Here is a 15,450-nt window from a genome sequence, read left to right on the forward strand (position 1 = left end):
TTGTAAAGGCAGAATTTTGTGGTGAATTACGACTTAAAGGTATTGAAAATGGTATAGATGCTAACGAAATAGTACATGTTGCATAATCAATTTTAGCATTATGAGTTTGAAAAAAATCATCTCCCAATAAGCCATCAAATGGGATATTAGTAGTAGTGTTAAGAACTTGAAAACTTCCAAGAATTTGTTTGTTACAGACTTCTAATGTTAATTTTGTTTCTCCAAGAGTTTGAATGGGAGTATTTGGTGCAATGCCATTTAATACAGTTGGATTGTCATTGTTTATTGTAAAATTTGTTATACTACTGGCTTTGACTAAGGACACTACTGCTCCAGTATCAATTAACGATTTCAAAATTCTATCACTACTGCCTGAACTAGGTGATTCGAATAACACATAAAGTTGATCATTAGAAGTCAATAAAGTTGATGAATTTAGGATAATCTCATTGTGTGATTGGAGGATTTGGTAGCTGATGAGAACTGGGAAAATTTGAAGGTTGAGGCGGTTCGTGTCTAATCTGAGTTGAAAGTGAACTATTTTGAATACTCGAAGTAGGAACAGTTTGATTACGTCTACTAAATGAATTTGTATTTTGATTGTACGTATTTGCAGAATTCGAATTTCGCTGATATGTACGCGATGTAGTCTGATTTTGTTGGTGTTGATTGGTAAAATTAGAATTTTGTCTCGAATTATTAAATTGTCGCGTTCTGCATTCTTCTATAACGTGTCCAAAGGGCCTAGCCGAATAAGGGGGTCAAAAGTGCCCCCAAACCAAATCCGACTTCCAATGAATCATTCGATAGCTTATTACAAAAAACTAGTTTGTGGCAATTTTCAACCCTGTAACTCAACCTGGGGGGTAGTTATGAGGGTAAATAGAAAATCAAGTTTTTTGGAAATTACTCGCATCTTACTGAATAAAAAATTCGACAAAAAATCAGAGATATATCAGATACCAAGACACATGTTGTGGAATTTTTTGAGATTTTTAAAACGATAATTGAAGCCGTGAAAAATAAAAAACGCAAAAAAACGCCAAAAAACGGGAATTTCGCATTGAAGCAATCGCAGAACTACAATCATATTTTTACAGTAAATACATAATGTTGTTACTAGTATCCCTGATTTTTTTCAGATTTTTCGGTTTGGTGCGCCATTGTCAAAAAAATCAAAAACCGATATTTTCGTCGTTTCTTTCGCGTCAGAGTAACATGTACGTTGAGTTTCCGTACATTCTTTATGAAACATATGTTTTGTGCAATGTTCAATGCTTTTGCACTCAAAAAAATAATATAAGAATTACAGAAAATAAATAAACTCGTCCGATGAAAACTATGTCGAGCGCGTTATGTTTCGAAGTGTCGACGCTATATCTGCAACAGCCTCAGTGGCGCAGCGACAAAGCGTCCGCTTGCCGGACCGCTGCATGTTTTTTTACCTGCAGGTTCGAGTCCTTCTTGGACTCATAATTTTTTATGTTCATTATTATATTTTTTTTTTAGTTTCTAACTATGTAATGATGATCAACATTTACTTTTAAATGTTTTTTGAGAACATTTCAAAATATTTTAATCTGAAATGCCTATAAAAATAATTTTGGAGTGTTTTTCACGATTCCGCTTTTCTTATTATATATATGTTGTAGGTGTTTACCACAGCTTCACTATCTAACGGAAGAAGCTATAAGGATCATTCCACTCTATATCTACTATCCCACTCTCAGTCAATAATACTTTTTTTTTAATAATCACATATTTAAGTACCTGTTTGATTGTTCGCTACCCATTTGTAGAAAAAAGTATTATTGTTCGATGGAAACCACGGGAAGGTGGTGGGCTTCTTCCATCAGGAAGGGATAAGGATTGGTCTGGGTTAGGTCTGGGTGAGGTCTGGGGATAAGGATAAGTTTCAAAGGATAACCTGAATGGGATGAGTTTACATGGCAGGGTAAAGGGTTGCAAGTACGAGCATGGAATGATCCGGATGAATTCCTAAAAATGTTTCTAATCTTCATCGCTGTCTGCGTTAATGACCGGAGCTACTTCTTCGATGCTGAATATTTTAGTTAAGATTTCTGCGGGACGTATAATTTTTGATAAGTACCGAGCATGTGATAAATAATATATGATTGCTGCGACATGTGAACAGCATCCGACGGTACGGTTACCATTCGCACATTCGCAACAATAGCGTTGAATTCCCGAGTAACCAATTGAATTTGGAGTATAATCAATGTAACATCTATATGTTTTACTATTAATATGCCGTGATTTTACTTCGAATTTAAGAATATTAGTGGTCTCTTTAAGGCAACGAACGTTAATTTTATTTTCATCGTCCATAAGTTCCGCTAAATACGAAACCGCTTGAGATAATTGATACGAACCGGTAAACAGATTTTTAAGATCTTTCTCGGTCATTTCCGGAAAATCAAGAACTTCAGAAGCTGAAAGCAATTTGAAGGGTACCTTTCTTCTGTTCCAGTGTTGATTCTCAACCTGTACTGCCAGTGAATTTTCGATACTATTTTGAGAGGACATTCTGTCTACTATTTCGTTAAAAAGACCTACATCCGAATTTAAGCGTTTACCGAAAGTATTATGAAGAAAACCCGCTATTCTACAAAGTGAACTAACTTTTGGGAGTAGTTTGTTATCTAATTGATGATGTAAAAGCTGATACTTTTGACCTAAAATGCCATGAACTGCCTCGACTACCCAGCGAACTTTCGTTATATGACGAGATGCATTTGATTCTGTAGTCGTTAATTGACTACGTTTGCCTTTCAACGCAGGCATGAGAACTCTATAACCGCGTTCTTCTAAATAAGACGTTATATCGCGAAAGCCTCGATCAACAATACAAATATCTCCGGATTTTAATATTGTTTGTAATCCATTAGGATCTTGTAATATAATTTTTAGAATTTCCGCGTCATTCTGGGTGGCATAAAATGGACCTAGCATATCAAGAATGTAACCGTTTGTTGTGCAAACAGTGAAAGGTTTGCACAGAGGTACCTTCTTTTGACCTGAATAAGATTTCCGCTGATATTCGTTATTAGAACTTTTCTCATGCCGAATATATGTTCCATCGAAAATCAGTGCCATTTGGTCTGTTATATTATACAATTTTTTAGCAACAAGCGAAGTTTCATTTTCTATTAAATCATTTCTAGAACGCGCGCCGAATCCAAAATGAAAGGGTAATATGTCTTTTTCGAACGAGTTTATAACGGATCTACAAAAATCAGATACTTGTTGCTCGCGTTCTAATCCGAGAATTGCAGCTATCATACTATTTGAATTACCGGTACGCAATTTTAGTAAAAAAACAACTATAGCTTGTGTAACATCACGCTGTTCAGAATTCCTCATGGAAGACATCATTTCGCGAAGTTTTATTAAGTTTTCCCACGTTAAACCTGTAAATACTTTTAACCGTTCTTCGGAAAGTGTAAAATCACCTACTTTATCTTTAATATGCGAAGAGCTATTAATCGAAAGATATTCAAAATAATTCCGTAATTCTTTTGTATCGATTGTACTACTATTTGAATGTACACGTAAATTCGTAATATCATCTTGAAATAAACGTTTTTTTAACAAATGACCAGGACAGACTCGATTTCCTTTAGGAACATATAATCTGCGCATGATAAAGACCTGTTGTCTAGTTTCAATTGGTACACTAATGATATTTTTTGAAGAACCGCAAATAAAGCAGTATTTGTGAGTGGAAATAACTCTTGCAAATGGCATTTCTACGACCGAAACTTCAATATTATTTGAATCGAAAACAAATGATGGATCTTGAATTGAGGAACATGATGAAATGGGTTCAGAGGTAGATTGATCTGATGAAGACATTTCTACTGATGATTCAGGTGAAGGTACCTCGGCTGATGACGTTCCAGGTAAAGATACTTCAGCTGAAACAACTCCAAATGAAGAAGAAGAAGGTTCCACTGGAAACAAAGTTTCAGCTGAAGAAGAGGGTTCAACTAAACGACAAGTTGCAGATGAAGAAGAGGGTTCAACTGAATGAATGATTTCATTTGAAGAAGAGGACTCAATTGAAGAGAACACTGTATCTGCAGAAGAGCACTCGACTGAAGTAAAAGATTCGACAATAGAAGACATACCGGTGGAAGTTTCCTCAAGCTGAAGAAATACCTGAGAACTATCAGAATCTGAGGTGGAAGTCGCTGCTTGTTTATACATATAAACACGGCACCTATTACACAACATGTCACCTACACTCACGGAAATTCTCAAAATCCTTGAACACTTCATTGCTTCAGCTTCTGTCTTGATTTTCTTGATCTGACCAGGCGATTTACGAATTAAAATATGACAACGAATGCATTTAGCGTGCAAGGTTTTTCTTTCAACGAATTGTACTGATTGACTGGACATATTGGAAAATACACAAGAGATGAATGTACGCGGAAAATAAAGTTAAGAAACTGATAAAATAGCTACTACTAAAAATGAAATAAGCTCACCACGCGACGTATTAATGAAGACCGTTGTATTTGATATTTCAACCAAGACTGATTATCTTTTCCGTACTTTTACTTAGAGGAAAACATTTTCCAATGGACGGTGGGGGGAAGGTAGGTAACGAGAGTGGGAAGGGAGCTAAAGACTAAAGGATCTTTTATATCTTCTTGTTTTGAAGCACAGTTCAAGATCCTCAATAGCAATTGACCTGTTATAAACCCATAGTAAGGGACGCACATGGTCGGTACTCTCCAACTTTGTACCCTTTGAGACTGACCTTTTTCAATACAGTAAAAGCTTTATGAGTGCCATTTTCATGAATTCGTTGTTTTGAGTACAATGGTTTATGGTGTACGCAGTCGCTCTTCTGTCCGAAGAGTAATTATGTCTCGCTAAAAAACTTTTACTTAAAACTCAGTGACAAGCTTTAAGGTAAATATGGTAGGGACGAATATCAAATACCAAAAAAGAACAAAAGACAGGTAAAATGAACATACTTACAGACGTCACATTGATTATACTCCAAATTCAATAGGTGACCCAAGCATTAAACGTTATTGTTGCGAATTGTACGAATAGTAACCGTATCTTCCCACCACCTTCCGTTATCCCCATATCTAACCCAGACCTAACCCAGACCAATCCTTATCCCTTCCTGATGGAAGAAGCCCACCACCTTCCCGTGGTTTCCATCGAACAATAATACTTTTTTCTACAAATGAGTAGCGAACAATCAAACAGGTACTTAAATATGTGATTATTAAAAAAAAAGTATTATTGACTGAGAGTGGGATAGTAGATATAGAGTGGAATGATCCTTATAGCTTCTTCCGTTAGATAGTGAAGCTGTGGTAAACACCTACAACATATATATAATAAGAAAAGCGGAATCGTGAAAAACACTCCAAAATTATTTTTATAGGCATTTCAGATTAAAATATTTTGAAATGTTCTCAAAAAACATTTAAAAGTAAATGTTGATCATCATTACATAGTTAGAAACTAAAAAAAAAATATAATAATGAACATAAAAAATTATGAGTCCAAGAAGGACTCGAACCTGCAGGTAAAAAAACATGCAGCGGTCCGGCAAGCGGACGCTTTGTCGCTGCGCCACTGAGGCTGTTGCAGATATAGCGTCGACACTTCGAAACATAACGCGCTCGACATAGTTTTCATCGGACGAGTTTATTTATTTTCTGTAATTCTTATATTATTTTTTTGAGTGCAAAAGCATTGAACATTGCACAAAACATATGTTTCATAAAGAATGTACGGAAACTCAACGTACATGTTACTCTGACGCGAAAGAAACGACGAAAATATCGGTTTTTGATTTTTTTGACAATGGCGCACCAAACCGAAAAATCTGAAAAAAATCAGGGATACTAGTAACAACATTATGTATTTACTGTAAAAATATGATTGTAGTTCTGCGATTGCTTCAATGCGAAATTCCCGTTTTTTGGCGTTTTTTTGCGTTTTTTATTTTTCACGGCTTCAATTATCGTTTTAAAAATCTCAAAAAATTCCACAACATGTGTCTTGGTATCTGATATATCTCTGATTTTTTGTCGAATTTTTTATTCAGTAAGATGCGAGTAATTTCCAAAAAACTTGATTTTCTATTTACCCTCATAACTACCCCCCAGGTTGAGTTACAGGGTTGAAAATTGCCACAAACTAGTTTTTTGTAATAAGCTATCGAATGATTCATTGGAAGTCGGATTTGGTTTGGGGGCACTTTTGACCCCCTTATTCGGCTAGGCCCTTTCTTACAATATCGACATTGTTTTTGTTCACGAGTAAAATTAGTTGAATTTGGTTGATTATAATGGATAAATCGAGTAGAAAAAGGTATTCTATTGTTAAAAGACTTATTCTGATTCTTATAGCATTCGTTTGTTCTATGATTTGTTTTAAAACAAATTCTACATTTTGAGATAGGCAACTGATCGTATTTTAAGCGTAGTGCTTTTTCTTCTGTTATTGCCGCTGTAAGAGCACAATTGATATTTTCAAAATCACGATACCTCAACATTTGGGATATTTGCGGATGCGAATGGTGAATAAAGCGATTTAATGTCATGTCATTAATCATTGCTAATCGTCCTACTAATGTATTGTCATTTATATTCGATGCATGAATTGATGCAAGAATTCGTGATGATAAATCCTCTAAACGTTGCTAAAATTGCGAAACATTTTCATTTCTTTCTTGTCTTATTGAATTCATGTCTTCCATTAACTGATCGAATGATTTTTTATCATGATAGAGACTTAATAAAAGATCAGAGATTTCTGGCCACGTCGTAAGATTACAATGGATGTCAATTTGATCTCTTGCTTTACCAATGATACTTTTTTTTACGAAAACTAATAGAATTTGTTGCTGAGATGGAGTAGCTAGTTCAAATGCAGCATCGACTTGCTTTATAAATTGCCTCAATGTATAAGGATTGCCATCAAATGAAGTTGGTAACAATTTTATTATTAATTGTAAGGAAAATGATTCGGATTGTATCGTATTTGCTTCATCTTGAGACATTTTTCTTAATCGTTTTCTTTCTTTCTATTTATTTAAGGAAAAGGATAGATCTTTCTTGTCAGAAATTAGAATATCTAGATGTCAGTACTTACAGTGACACACGTTTTTCTCCCTTGGAATGATGATTCCCGTTGACGTTGGATTGTTGAGTATGTCAATTGATGATGGAATTGATGATACTTCTCCATGCGATGTTCCACGCCAGGAAATAGATACCCTTGGTTGCCAAATTCAGCCGAATTATGGTTTGCCAGCTATGTCTGCGATACTGCTTTCTTCGTTGATTCAACTTTGTCAATTGAAATTGACAATTCACTATCAGTACGGAAGCAGTTTTCCGTCTATACTGAATACGTGAAATGATGAACCATCCCACTTCTGACACCAAATTTTTATGTTGGAAACCCGGTCGACTGAATGATACAAGGTCTACTATTTAACTATATAACAATGTATATTTCGGTAGGTTACAACAATTAAAGGGATCGCAAGCTGGACTGACAAAGGTTCGGAGTGTAGGAGAGTACGAGTGAGAATTGCCTCTTTTTGGCTGTACAGACATATATAAAGAGTTTGGGTTTTGGTGGGGGATAGTACTATGAACCCTTAGTTCTAAACAAGAAGCGACATGACTAAAATTTGCTTAAGCTTACTCAGTTGGTTTGAACAGTTCTCGAAAACAACCCTTATCGGAATGTGACTCATCCGTGAGTCAAACGTAAGATTACATAGTTTACCAACAATGGTCACATTCATATCTGACTTAAAAAATCTAGCCTACAAACTTAAGGGCTTAGGTCAAGAGATAGATGAAACGATGATAGTATCAAAAATATTAGCTGTTTTGCCAGAAAAGTATCGCTTCTTTGTAAGTGCGTGGGAATCCACAGCAATCGCTGAGAGGACATTAGCAAATTTAACGGCTAGACTCTTGGCTGAAGAATCAAGGGACAACACTGGGAAAGAAGAGGCGATAGCATTCAAGACTGAAGAAGAAAGGAATACCAAATATGTCAAGAAAGGGTCATCATCGCAAAATTATAAAAGGCAAGCAGATGGAAGAAATGATGTCTTAAAGTGCTTTAATTATCAGAAAGTAGGACATATAGCAAAAGACTGCAGAGCAAATGCATCGATGTTTTGCAAAATATGTAAAAGGAACAGTCATCTGGACAAAGATTGTTTCTTTAGAAACAAAAAGGGAAACGTAAAAAAGGAACAGTCTCAAAAAGTAGCTTTACTGACAAATATTATTTTTATTTATTTATTAGTACATAATCCTTGCCTTTCGGCTTAGGATGGCTTCCAGTTTACACCCATTTACATTTTTCCTGTGTACATATCTATGTGTTAATCTATTTTCTCTTTCCTCTTCTCTTTGGTATATGCTTAACTTATATTCTAACTTTATCTTAACTTATCCTTATTTCCTATCCCTTTCTTTGTACTTCCAAACTATTCCCTATGTATATATAACTCTGGACTATAAATATAATTCTAAACTAAAATAAATGTCTGTATAAATCTAAACTATAAGTCTCAACCACGAACATTTCTTTTGTACCCCTTCAACCTTCCCTCAACTACCCAATCTCTATCTCTCTCTGTTTTGCCTTCTTAGTACTCGTTTCGTTCTCCCACCTTCTTCCCATTCCTAATCTTTGGTTTCCCTCCTCTTTCCTTCCTACTCCTTCTCTTCTTCCCTTTTCCTTTCCTCCCTTCCCTCTACTATTCTTTTCATTGCTTCTAAACCTGCCCCACTCTCGCTTAGAAATTCTTCTATTTCTATGTTGCTCTTTGTCACCTCGCATTCTTTCAGTATATGTGTCACATCTTCGTCTTCCTTCTTACATATCCTGCACATCCTCTCCTCTTCTTCTCTCCAATGTTGATTTCCTCTTAGTTCATTTCCACATCTGAATCTTGCTATTATGTTCCTATCCTTCTTTTTCCTTTTCCCTTTCAAATATTGTGGTAACTCGGCCGTCCTTATGTACTCGTAGTAGCTATTGTACTTTGATTCCTTTATTTTCTCTTCTCTCTCCTCCTTTTCCTTCCACCATATCCTTTCCAGAGCCAGTTGTCCTACTTCTGAACCTTCTTCTCTCTCTCTATTTCGGTTCTCTTTTCCCATTCCCACTCCTTCTAGCCTTTCTCTTCTCATCTTCTCCCATCTCATCTCTTCCTCCTTCGGTCTTCCCCTGTCCAGACTTCTTATACATTCTGTTATCAATTTCTTTTCTGTTTGCCTTGCCTTCTCTTCGTAACATATTGCTCTCCTAATAGCTTCCAGTCTTAGCTCTATGCTTTTGCTCTCTTCCACTACGATATAGTTTGGTGTCTCTCTGTCTAGGTTTAGTATCCACTTTATGTATTTTCTTTTGACTTTATCCACTCTTGCCTCGTTCTGCCAGCCCCATATCTCTGCTCCATATAGTGCAACGCTACCAACCAGCGCGTCAAACATTTTCATTCTCCTTCTGTAATCGTCTTTGAAAATTCTTTCTCCTATACTCCATTTCATTTTCATCGCTATTGTTGCTCTCTTCATCCTCTCCACTAAATGTCTCTCTGTTCCTCTGTTCTTCTGCATCATATAACCTAAATATCTCATCTCTTTTACCTCTTCTATACTCTCGTTCCCCCATTTCCATTCCCGCCCCCTTTTCCTTCCCTTTCCCCTCTTGAACACCATTATCTTCGATTTTTCACTACTTAATGTTAGTCCTTTCCTTTCTACATACTTCTGAATCTTCTTAACATGCCTCTCAATCCTGCTTCTCCTGTTGCTAACAGTACGATGTCGTCCGCATATGTAACTGTCCACAATTTTTCCCTCCCTGTCACTACTCCTCCCTCCTGTTCTTTCCTCATTTCTTGTTCCAGGTCTGCCAAATACACATTGAATAATGTGGGACTCATCGGACACCCTTGTCTCACCCCTTTCTCAGTCCAGAACTCCTCCGTCCTTCTTTGTCCTACTCTTACCCCACACTTCGTCTCTTCATATACCTCCATTATTCTCTTTCTTAAATGCTTTCTTGTTCCGGTATCCTTCAACATTCTATTTAACTCTTTCCAAATGCAGCTTTTAAATCCGCAAAGAACGCGAATATCTTCCCTCCTTTTTGCCCCAACTCCTTGTTTACTACGCAGTTCAAGGTACATACGGCATCTATTGTTCCTCTTCCTTTTCTGAATCCAAATTGCCCTTCGTATAACCCCTCTTCCACTTCATTTCTTAATTTTTCGTTAAGTAGGCTTGCATAAATTTTGTATGCTGTGTTCATTAAGGTCACCCCCCTGTAATTTTTAACTTCGCTTTTTTCTCCCTTCTTATAAATAGGGCTGATTATCCCTCTCTTCGACTCCTCCACTATCTCTCCCTCTCTCCATATCTTGTTGATTATCTTCCAAACTTCTTCCCCTATCTCCTTTGGCATGTATATCCACGCTTCGTTCTCAATCCCGTCCTCCCCTGGTGCTTTCGCCTTCTTTAGCTTCCTTAGCTGCTTTATTAGGTCCTCCTTCGTTATGTCTTCTATTTCTTCCTCCTCTTGTGTATCTTCCCCTTCTTCCCCCTCCAGATTCAGGGTAACTCTGTCTTCCTTCCCTCCTAATAACTCCATAAAATGCTTCTTCCACCTGTCTACTTCTATGGTTTCATTTATATTTTCTCTTCTCTTCCTATATCTATTTATGTACTTCCATGCCTCTGCCTCCGTTCTAATATTCTTTATTTTCTCTTCTTCCTCTAGTGCATGCCTTCTCTTTTCTTCCTCACACCATGCTCTAAATTCCTTCCTCTTTCCTATGTACTCCTCCCTGTTGATTTTTCCTTTCTTCCATGCTCTCATTGTTTTCTTCAGCTCCCTCTTCCTCTCTCCCCATACCCTACTATGCCAATCCTTCTTTCCCAATTTCCACCGTATTATTTTCCTTCTTATTTTCTTTATCGAGCTTTTCACCTTTCCCGCTATTTCCCCCCATGTCCCCTCAATATCTTCTTTTGTACTTCTCCATCCTTCACATTTTCCATGATAATATATTATGCCTTCCTCTGTCCAATCCGTCTTTTCTACTTCCTTTTCCCTTTCCTTTTGTTGACTTCTTGTTTCCTCTTGCTCCTCCGTCTCTCTCAACTCTACTTCCACTGGAACGTGGTCCGATTCCGTCCTGTCTCCCTCTGTCACCCTCTCTACCTCCTCTTTTGCTCTTTCATTCGCAATTGCATAATCTATTACTGATAATCCTGTCTCTCCAATGTATGTCCACCCTCCTTCCTCTTCGTATGTGCCATTCAGAATCATCCACCCCCTTTCTTCTATTCTTTCGATCAGTATCCTTCCTTCTTTGTTTGTTACCTTATCTATTGATCTTCTAATCCCTATCCTTTCTCCCTCCCTACTATTGGTCCTCCTTCGTCTCCTGTCCTTGCGTTACAGTCTCCTCCTACTAATAAGCATTCTTCCTCTCTTTCGTCTATTACACCCATCACCACTTCCATTGTTTCCTTTATATTTTGGCTATATATCGTTACATTTCTCCATCTTTTTCCCTTGTAGCTCACTCATAACTCCACTGTCTGTTCATTCCACTCCTTACATTCCATCAAATCCAAGTCCTTACTTACTGCTATAAGAATTCCTCCCTTCGCTCTTCCTTTCTTGTTCTCCCTTTTGGCTGGCGTACAGTACCTTACTGACAAATATTGCTACAGGTAAGTGGATCGTGGATTCAGGTTCCACATCACATATGACCAATGACATAGATAAGCTGAAAAATTATCGCAAAATAAAGACAGAAACTAAAGTAGCGAGTTAAGAGGGTAAGATGATGGCAGAAAAGATAGGTACAGTTGATCTTGGAGATTGTGAGTTACAAAAGGTCTTATATGTACCAAATCTGAGAGGAGATCTTTTATCAGTGAGTGTAATAGATAAACAAGGAGGCACAGTAGAATTCCAGAATGGTTAAGGTCACAGTAAAGAAGAATGGAAATACACTATTACATGGAAGTAGAAATACATTGGGATTATACACCATTAATGAGACTGAAGAGGCATTAATTACTGTAAATGAATCCTCGGCGAAGTTATGGCACCAAAGACTTGGACATCTTGGTACAAATAATGTGATTAGATTACTAAGTATGTCTGAAGGTATAAAATTAACAAAAAATGAGATATTACTTCAGTTAACAAACTGTGATTCATGTATGCGAGCAAATCAAAGGAAGCAACCATATAAAGATCAACGAAGAAGATCATCACAACCAATGGAGATAATTCATACAGATGTATGTGGACCCATAACGCCAACAACATGGGATAACAAGAGATATTTTCTTACCTTCATAGACGATTATACGAATTACGTTACAGTATATCTTCTGGAGTCGAAGGAAGAAGTTTTCTCAAAGGTGAGAGAATTTTTAATGCAAGCTGAGACAAAATGGGAAAGAAAAACAAAAGAGATAAGGTGTGACAACGGTAAGGAGTAATCTAACGATAGATTACAAACATGGTGTAAAGAAAGAGGCACTTGGATAAATTATGCTCCGCCATATACACCTCAGTTGAATGGGAAGGCGGAGAGATTGAATAGGACGTTGATAGAAAAGGTAAGAGCGATGCTGAGTATTGAGGATAAAGTACTTTGGGGAGAGGCAGTGAGAGTCGCAACCTATCTATACAACAGGAGTCCAACCAAAGTTAATCCACAAACGGCATATGAATTATGGACTGGGAGGAAACCTAACTTTCAACATCTAAAGATTTTTGGATGCACTCCATATTCCAGAGAACTAGGACAATTAAAGGAACTAGAAGATAGAGGGAGAAAAGTAAAATATTGTCGGGTATACATCGTTAGGTTATCGATTGTGGGATTCAACAAGGAAAAAAATCATAATATCTAGAGAAGTATTGTTTCATGAAGAGCAGTGTGTAAAACCAGAAAGCAGAATAACTGAAATCAATGAGAGCAAGGTGAATTAAGAAACGCTAATTCACATACCAATTGATAAAGAAAATGATGAGATAGAAGAAGGGATCCTTGAAGATAACGAATTAGATACAGATAGTGAGGAATATGAATGGACAGAAGATGAACAAGATACAACAGTTATCGAGGTGAATAATTCAGGAAGCGGACAAGTTGAAGGTACACAAAATGAATTAGAAGAAAATGAGCAAGAAACTCAATTAAGAAGATCTACTCGAGCAAGGAAATGTCCAGAAAAATTAAATGACTATGTTTTACTAACCTATGAAGATATCATGAAAAGTGAAGATAAATCAAAGTGGTTGAGTGCAATGCAAGAAGAAAAAGAATCATTAAAGAAAAATAAAACGTGGGAATTAGTAGTTTCAAGTGAGAGAAAGGAAAAAGAATGCCATCTAGTAGATGGGTATTTCAAATAAAGGAAGGAGGAAGATATAAGGTAAGACTAGTCGCAAGAGGATTTGAACAGAAAAATAACATAGACTATGAACAATTATACAGTCCAGTGGTCAACGATGCAACATTGAAGATATTATTCGCATTAGCAATGCAGTATGGATGGGATTTTATAAAGTTTGATGTAAAGACAGCATTTCTGTATGGAGAACTAAATGAAGAGATATACATACGATTACCAGAAGGATTTGAGGAAGAAAAAGGAAAAGTCTGTAGGTTGAAGAAAGCATTATATGGGCTAAAACAGGCTTCATATTGTTGGAATAAATCGTTTACAGAAGCATTGAAGAAATATGGTTTGAAACAACTCAAGACAGCTAAATGTATTTTCAAGAATGAAGATAACTCAGAGATCATGGCGATCCATGTTGATGATCTTGTTTGGAACAAATAAACAAAAACTCCAAGATTTAGTTTGAAAATTGAGAATATATTTTGACATAAAATGTGATTCTAATCCAAATTCTTTTCTAGGTCTAGAAATTGAAAGAATAGGGAAGCAAACTGTCAGATTAAAACAATCTAAATATTTGGATAAAGTCCTAGAAACATATGGAATGGGTGGAGCAAAGGCGGTGGACACACCCATGCTAGCAAAAGTTCAAGAGGAGGTACATAAGGAAAAGACGACCTTTCCATATAGAGAAGCGGTAGGGAGTCTTATGTATCTAACCAAGAAAACAAGACCGGATATAAACTATGCGGTAATGTATAGTAGTAGGAGAGTAGAGAATCCTTCAGAAGTTGATGTAACTAACATAAAAAGAATAATAAGATATTTACAAGGTACCAGAAACTTAGGGATAATATATCGTAAAGATGAGAGTAACGTGAATATTATTAAAGGATACTTTTTTTTTTCTTTTCTTTTTTGACGTGGGGAAATCCTCATAGGACACCCCGAACCCCTTGGGGAGGCCTCGGGGCACTGTCGGACTCTTACCGACTAAAACTCCACGGTGGCCAACCTATGGCGTTTCGGGCGGTACTGCCAACTCCGAAGAATACATCCAGTACCCCCCTAGCCGTGCAGAGGCTCATCCCGGGAGGGGTGGTTCCCCTGCCTGCGACATATCTAACTCCGACGACATGTGGCCACACTACATGAAGCCCCCCCCCCCCCCCCCCACCCCGCCGTGGTCGCTGTGCCATGGCGACTTGGGCCCCAACCCAAGCCACCTGCGACCCCCGCGATGTCCCGCTGCCAGCCAAACCCTCGGGGGCCTAGTGGCCCCGTCGGTGGGTCCCGCTGGCCTCGGGCCGTCGCTCCCCCCTTCCCTTTGTCATGGGACTGCTACTGGACCGGGGCGGGTCGGCGATCTGCGTCGTCGTCTCGCCCGTGGCCCGGCCCTAGCTCTACCCCTATGAGCGGGATGGACGCGTCGCTCCCTAACCCGCTCCGCGGCCTCCTTCTGCAACATAACTTGCTCGCAGAAGGAGGCCATTGCTTTCCATTTCCTCTCGCCGGAGAGCATAGCTTCCACTACTGCCCCCAGCGAGAGGTCCCATCCCACTGCCTGCACCAGGACACGGCGCTCCGCTGCTCACGCTGGGCAGACTTCCAACGTGTGCTGCGCCGTGTCATGTTCGTCCCCGCAATGGTGGCATGCCGCTGTCGCTTCCTTTCCAATTCGACACAGGTACTCCCCGAAACAGCCATGTCCGGAGAGCACCTGCGTCATTCGATAGGTGAGCCTTCCGAATGCTCTGCCCCGCCACTTTTCAAAATGCGGCAGGACAGCCGCGACGGCCCTTTTCGTTGCCGCGCCAGTCTCTAGCTGGCGGGTCCACTCCAAGTGGAGGGCACGCCGGGCGAGACGCCTCGTCTGCTCGACTGCTCCTGCCTCCGGTGGCCTCCCGCTATCCCGGAGCTGGCGCAGCCGGACGTATATCGTCCGGTCGTGCTGCGTCAAAAGCTCCAGGGAGGG

General features: G+C 38.5%; 1 protein-coding gene across 1 annotated transcript; it reads right to left on the reverse strand.

Moving 5' to 3' along the window:
• Nucleotides 1–10,128: 10,128 nt before the first annotated feature.
• On the reverse strand, nucleotides 10,129–11,567 carry LOC143187781 (uncharacterized). Its single transcript, XM_076391991.1, has 2 exons — nucleotides 11,469–11,567; nucleotides 10,129–11,424 (listed from the first exon to the last, which is right to left on the reverse strand). Exons 1-2 carry the CDS (start codon nucleotides 11,565–11,567, stop codon nucleotides 10,129–10,131), a joined length of 1,395 nt encoding a protein of 464 aa, XP_076248106.1.
• Nucleotides 11,568–15,450: the final 3,883 nt, after the last annotated feature.

The sequence above is a fragment of the Calliopsis andreniformis genome, unplaced genomic scaffold (assembly GCF_051401765.1).
Source record: "Calliopsis andreniformis isolate RMS-2024a unplaced genomic scaffold, iyCalAndr_principal scaffold0276, whole genome shotgun sequence".
Classification (NCBI taxonomy): domain Eukaryota; kingdom Metazoa; phylum Arthropoda; class Insecta; order Hymenoptera; family Andrenidae; genus Calliopsis; species Calliopsis andreniformis.

Bases quoted from the DNA above. Each gene is read 5' to 3' on its own strand.
- LOC143187781 (XM_076391991.1), bottom strand. From the start codon at position 11,567: ATGGAAGTGGTGATGGGTGTAATAGACGAAAGAGAGGAAGAATGCTTA. The intron at 11,425-11,468 runs GTAGGGAGGGAG...TCAATAGATAAG, and splicing joins GAGACGAAGGAGGACCAATA to GTAACAAACAAAGAAGGAAG.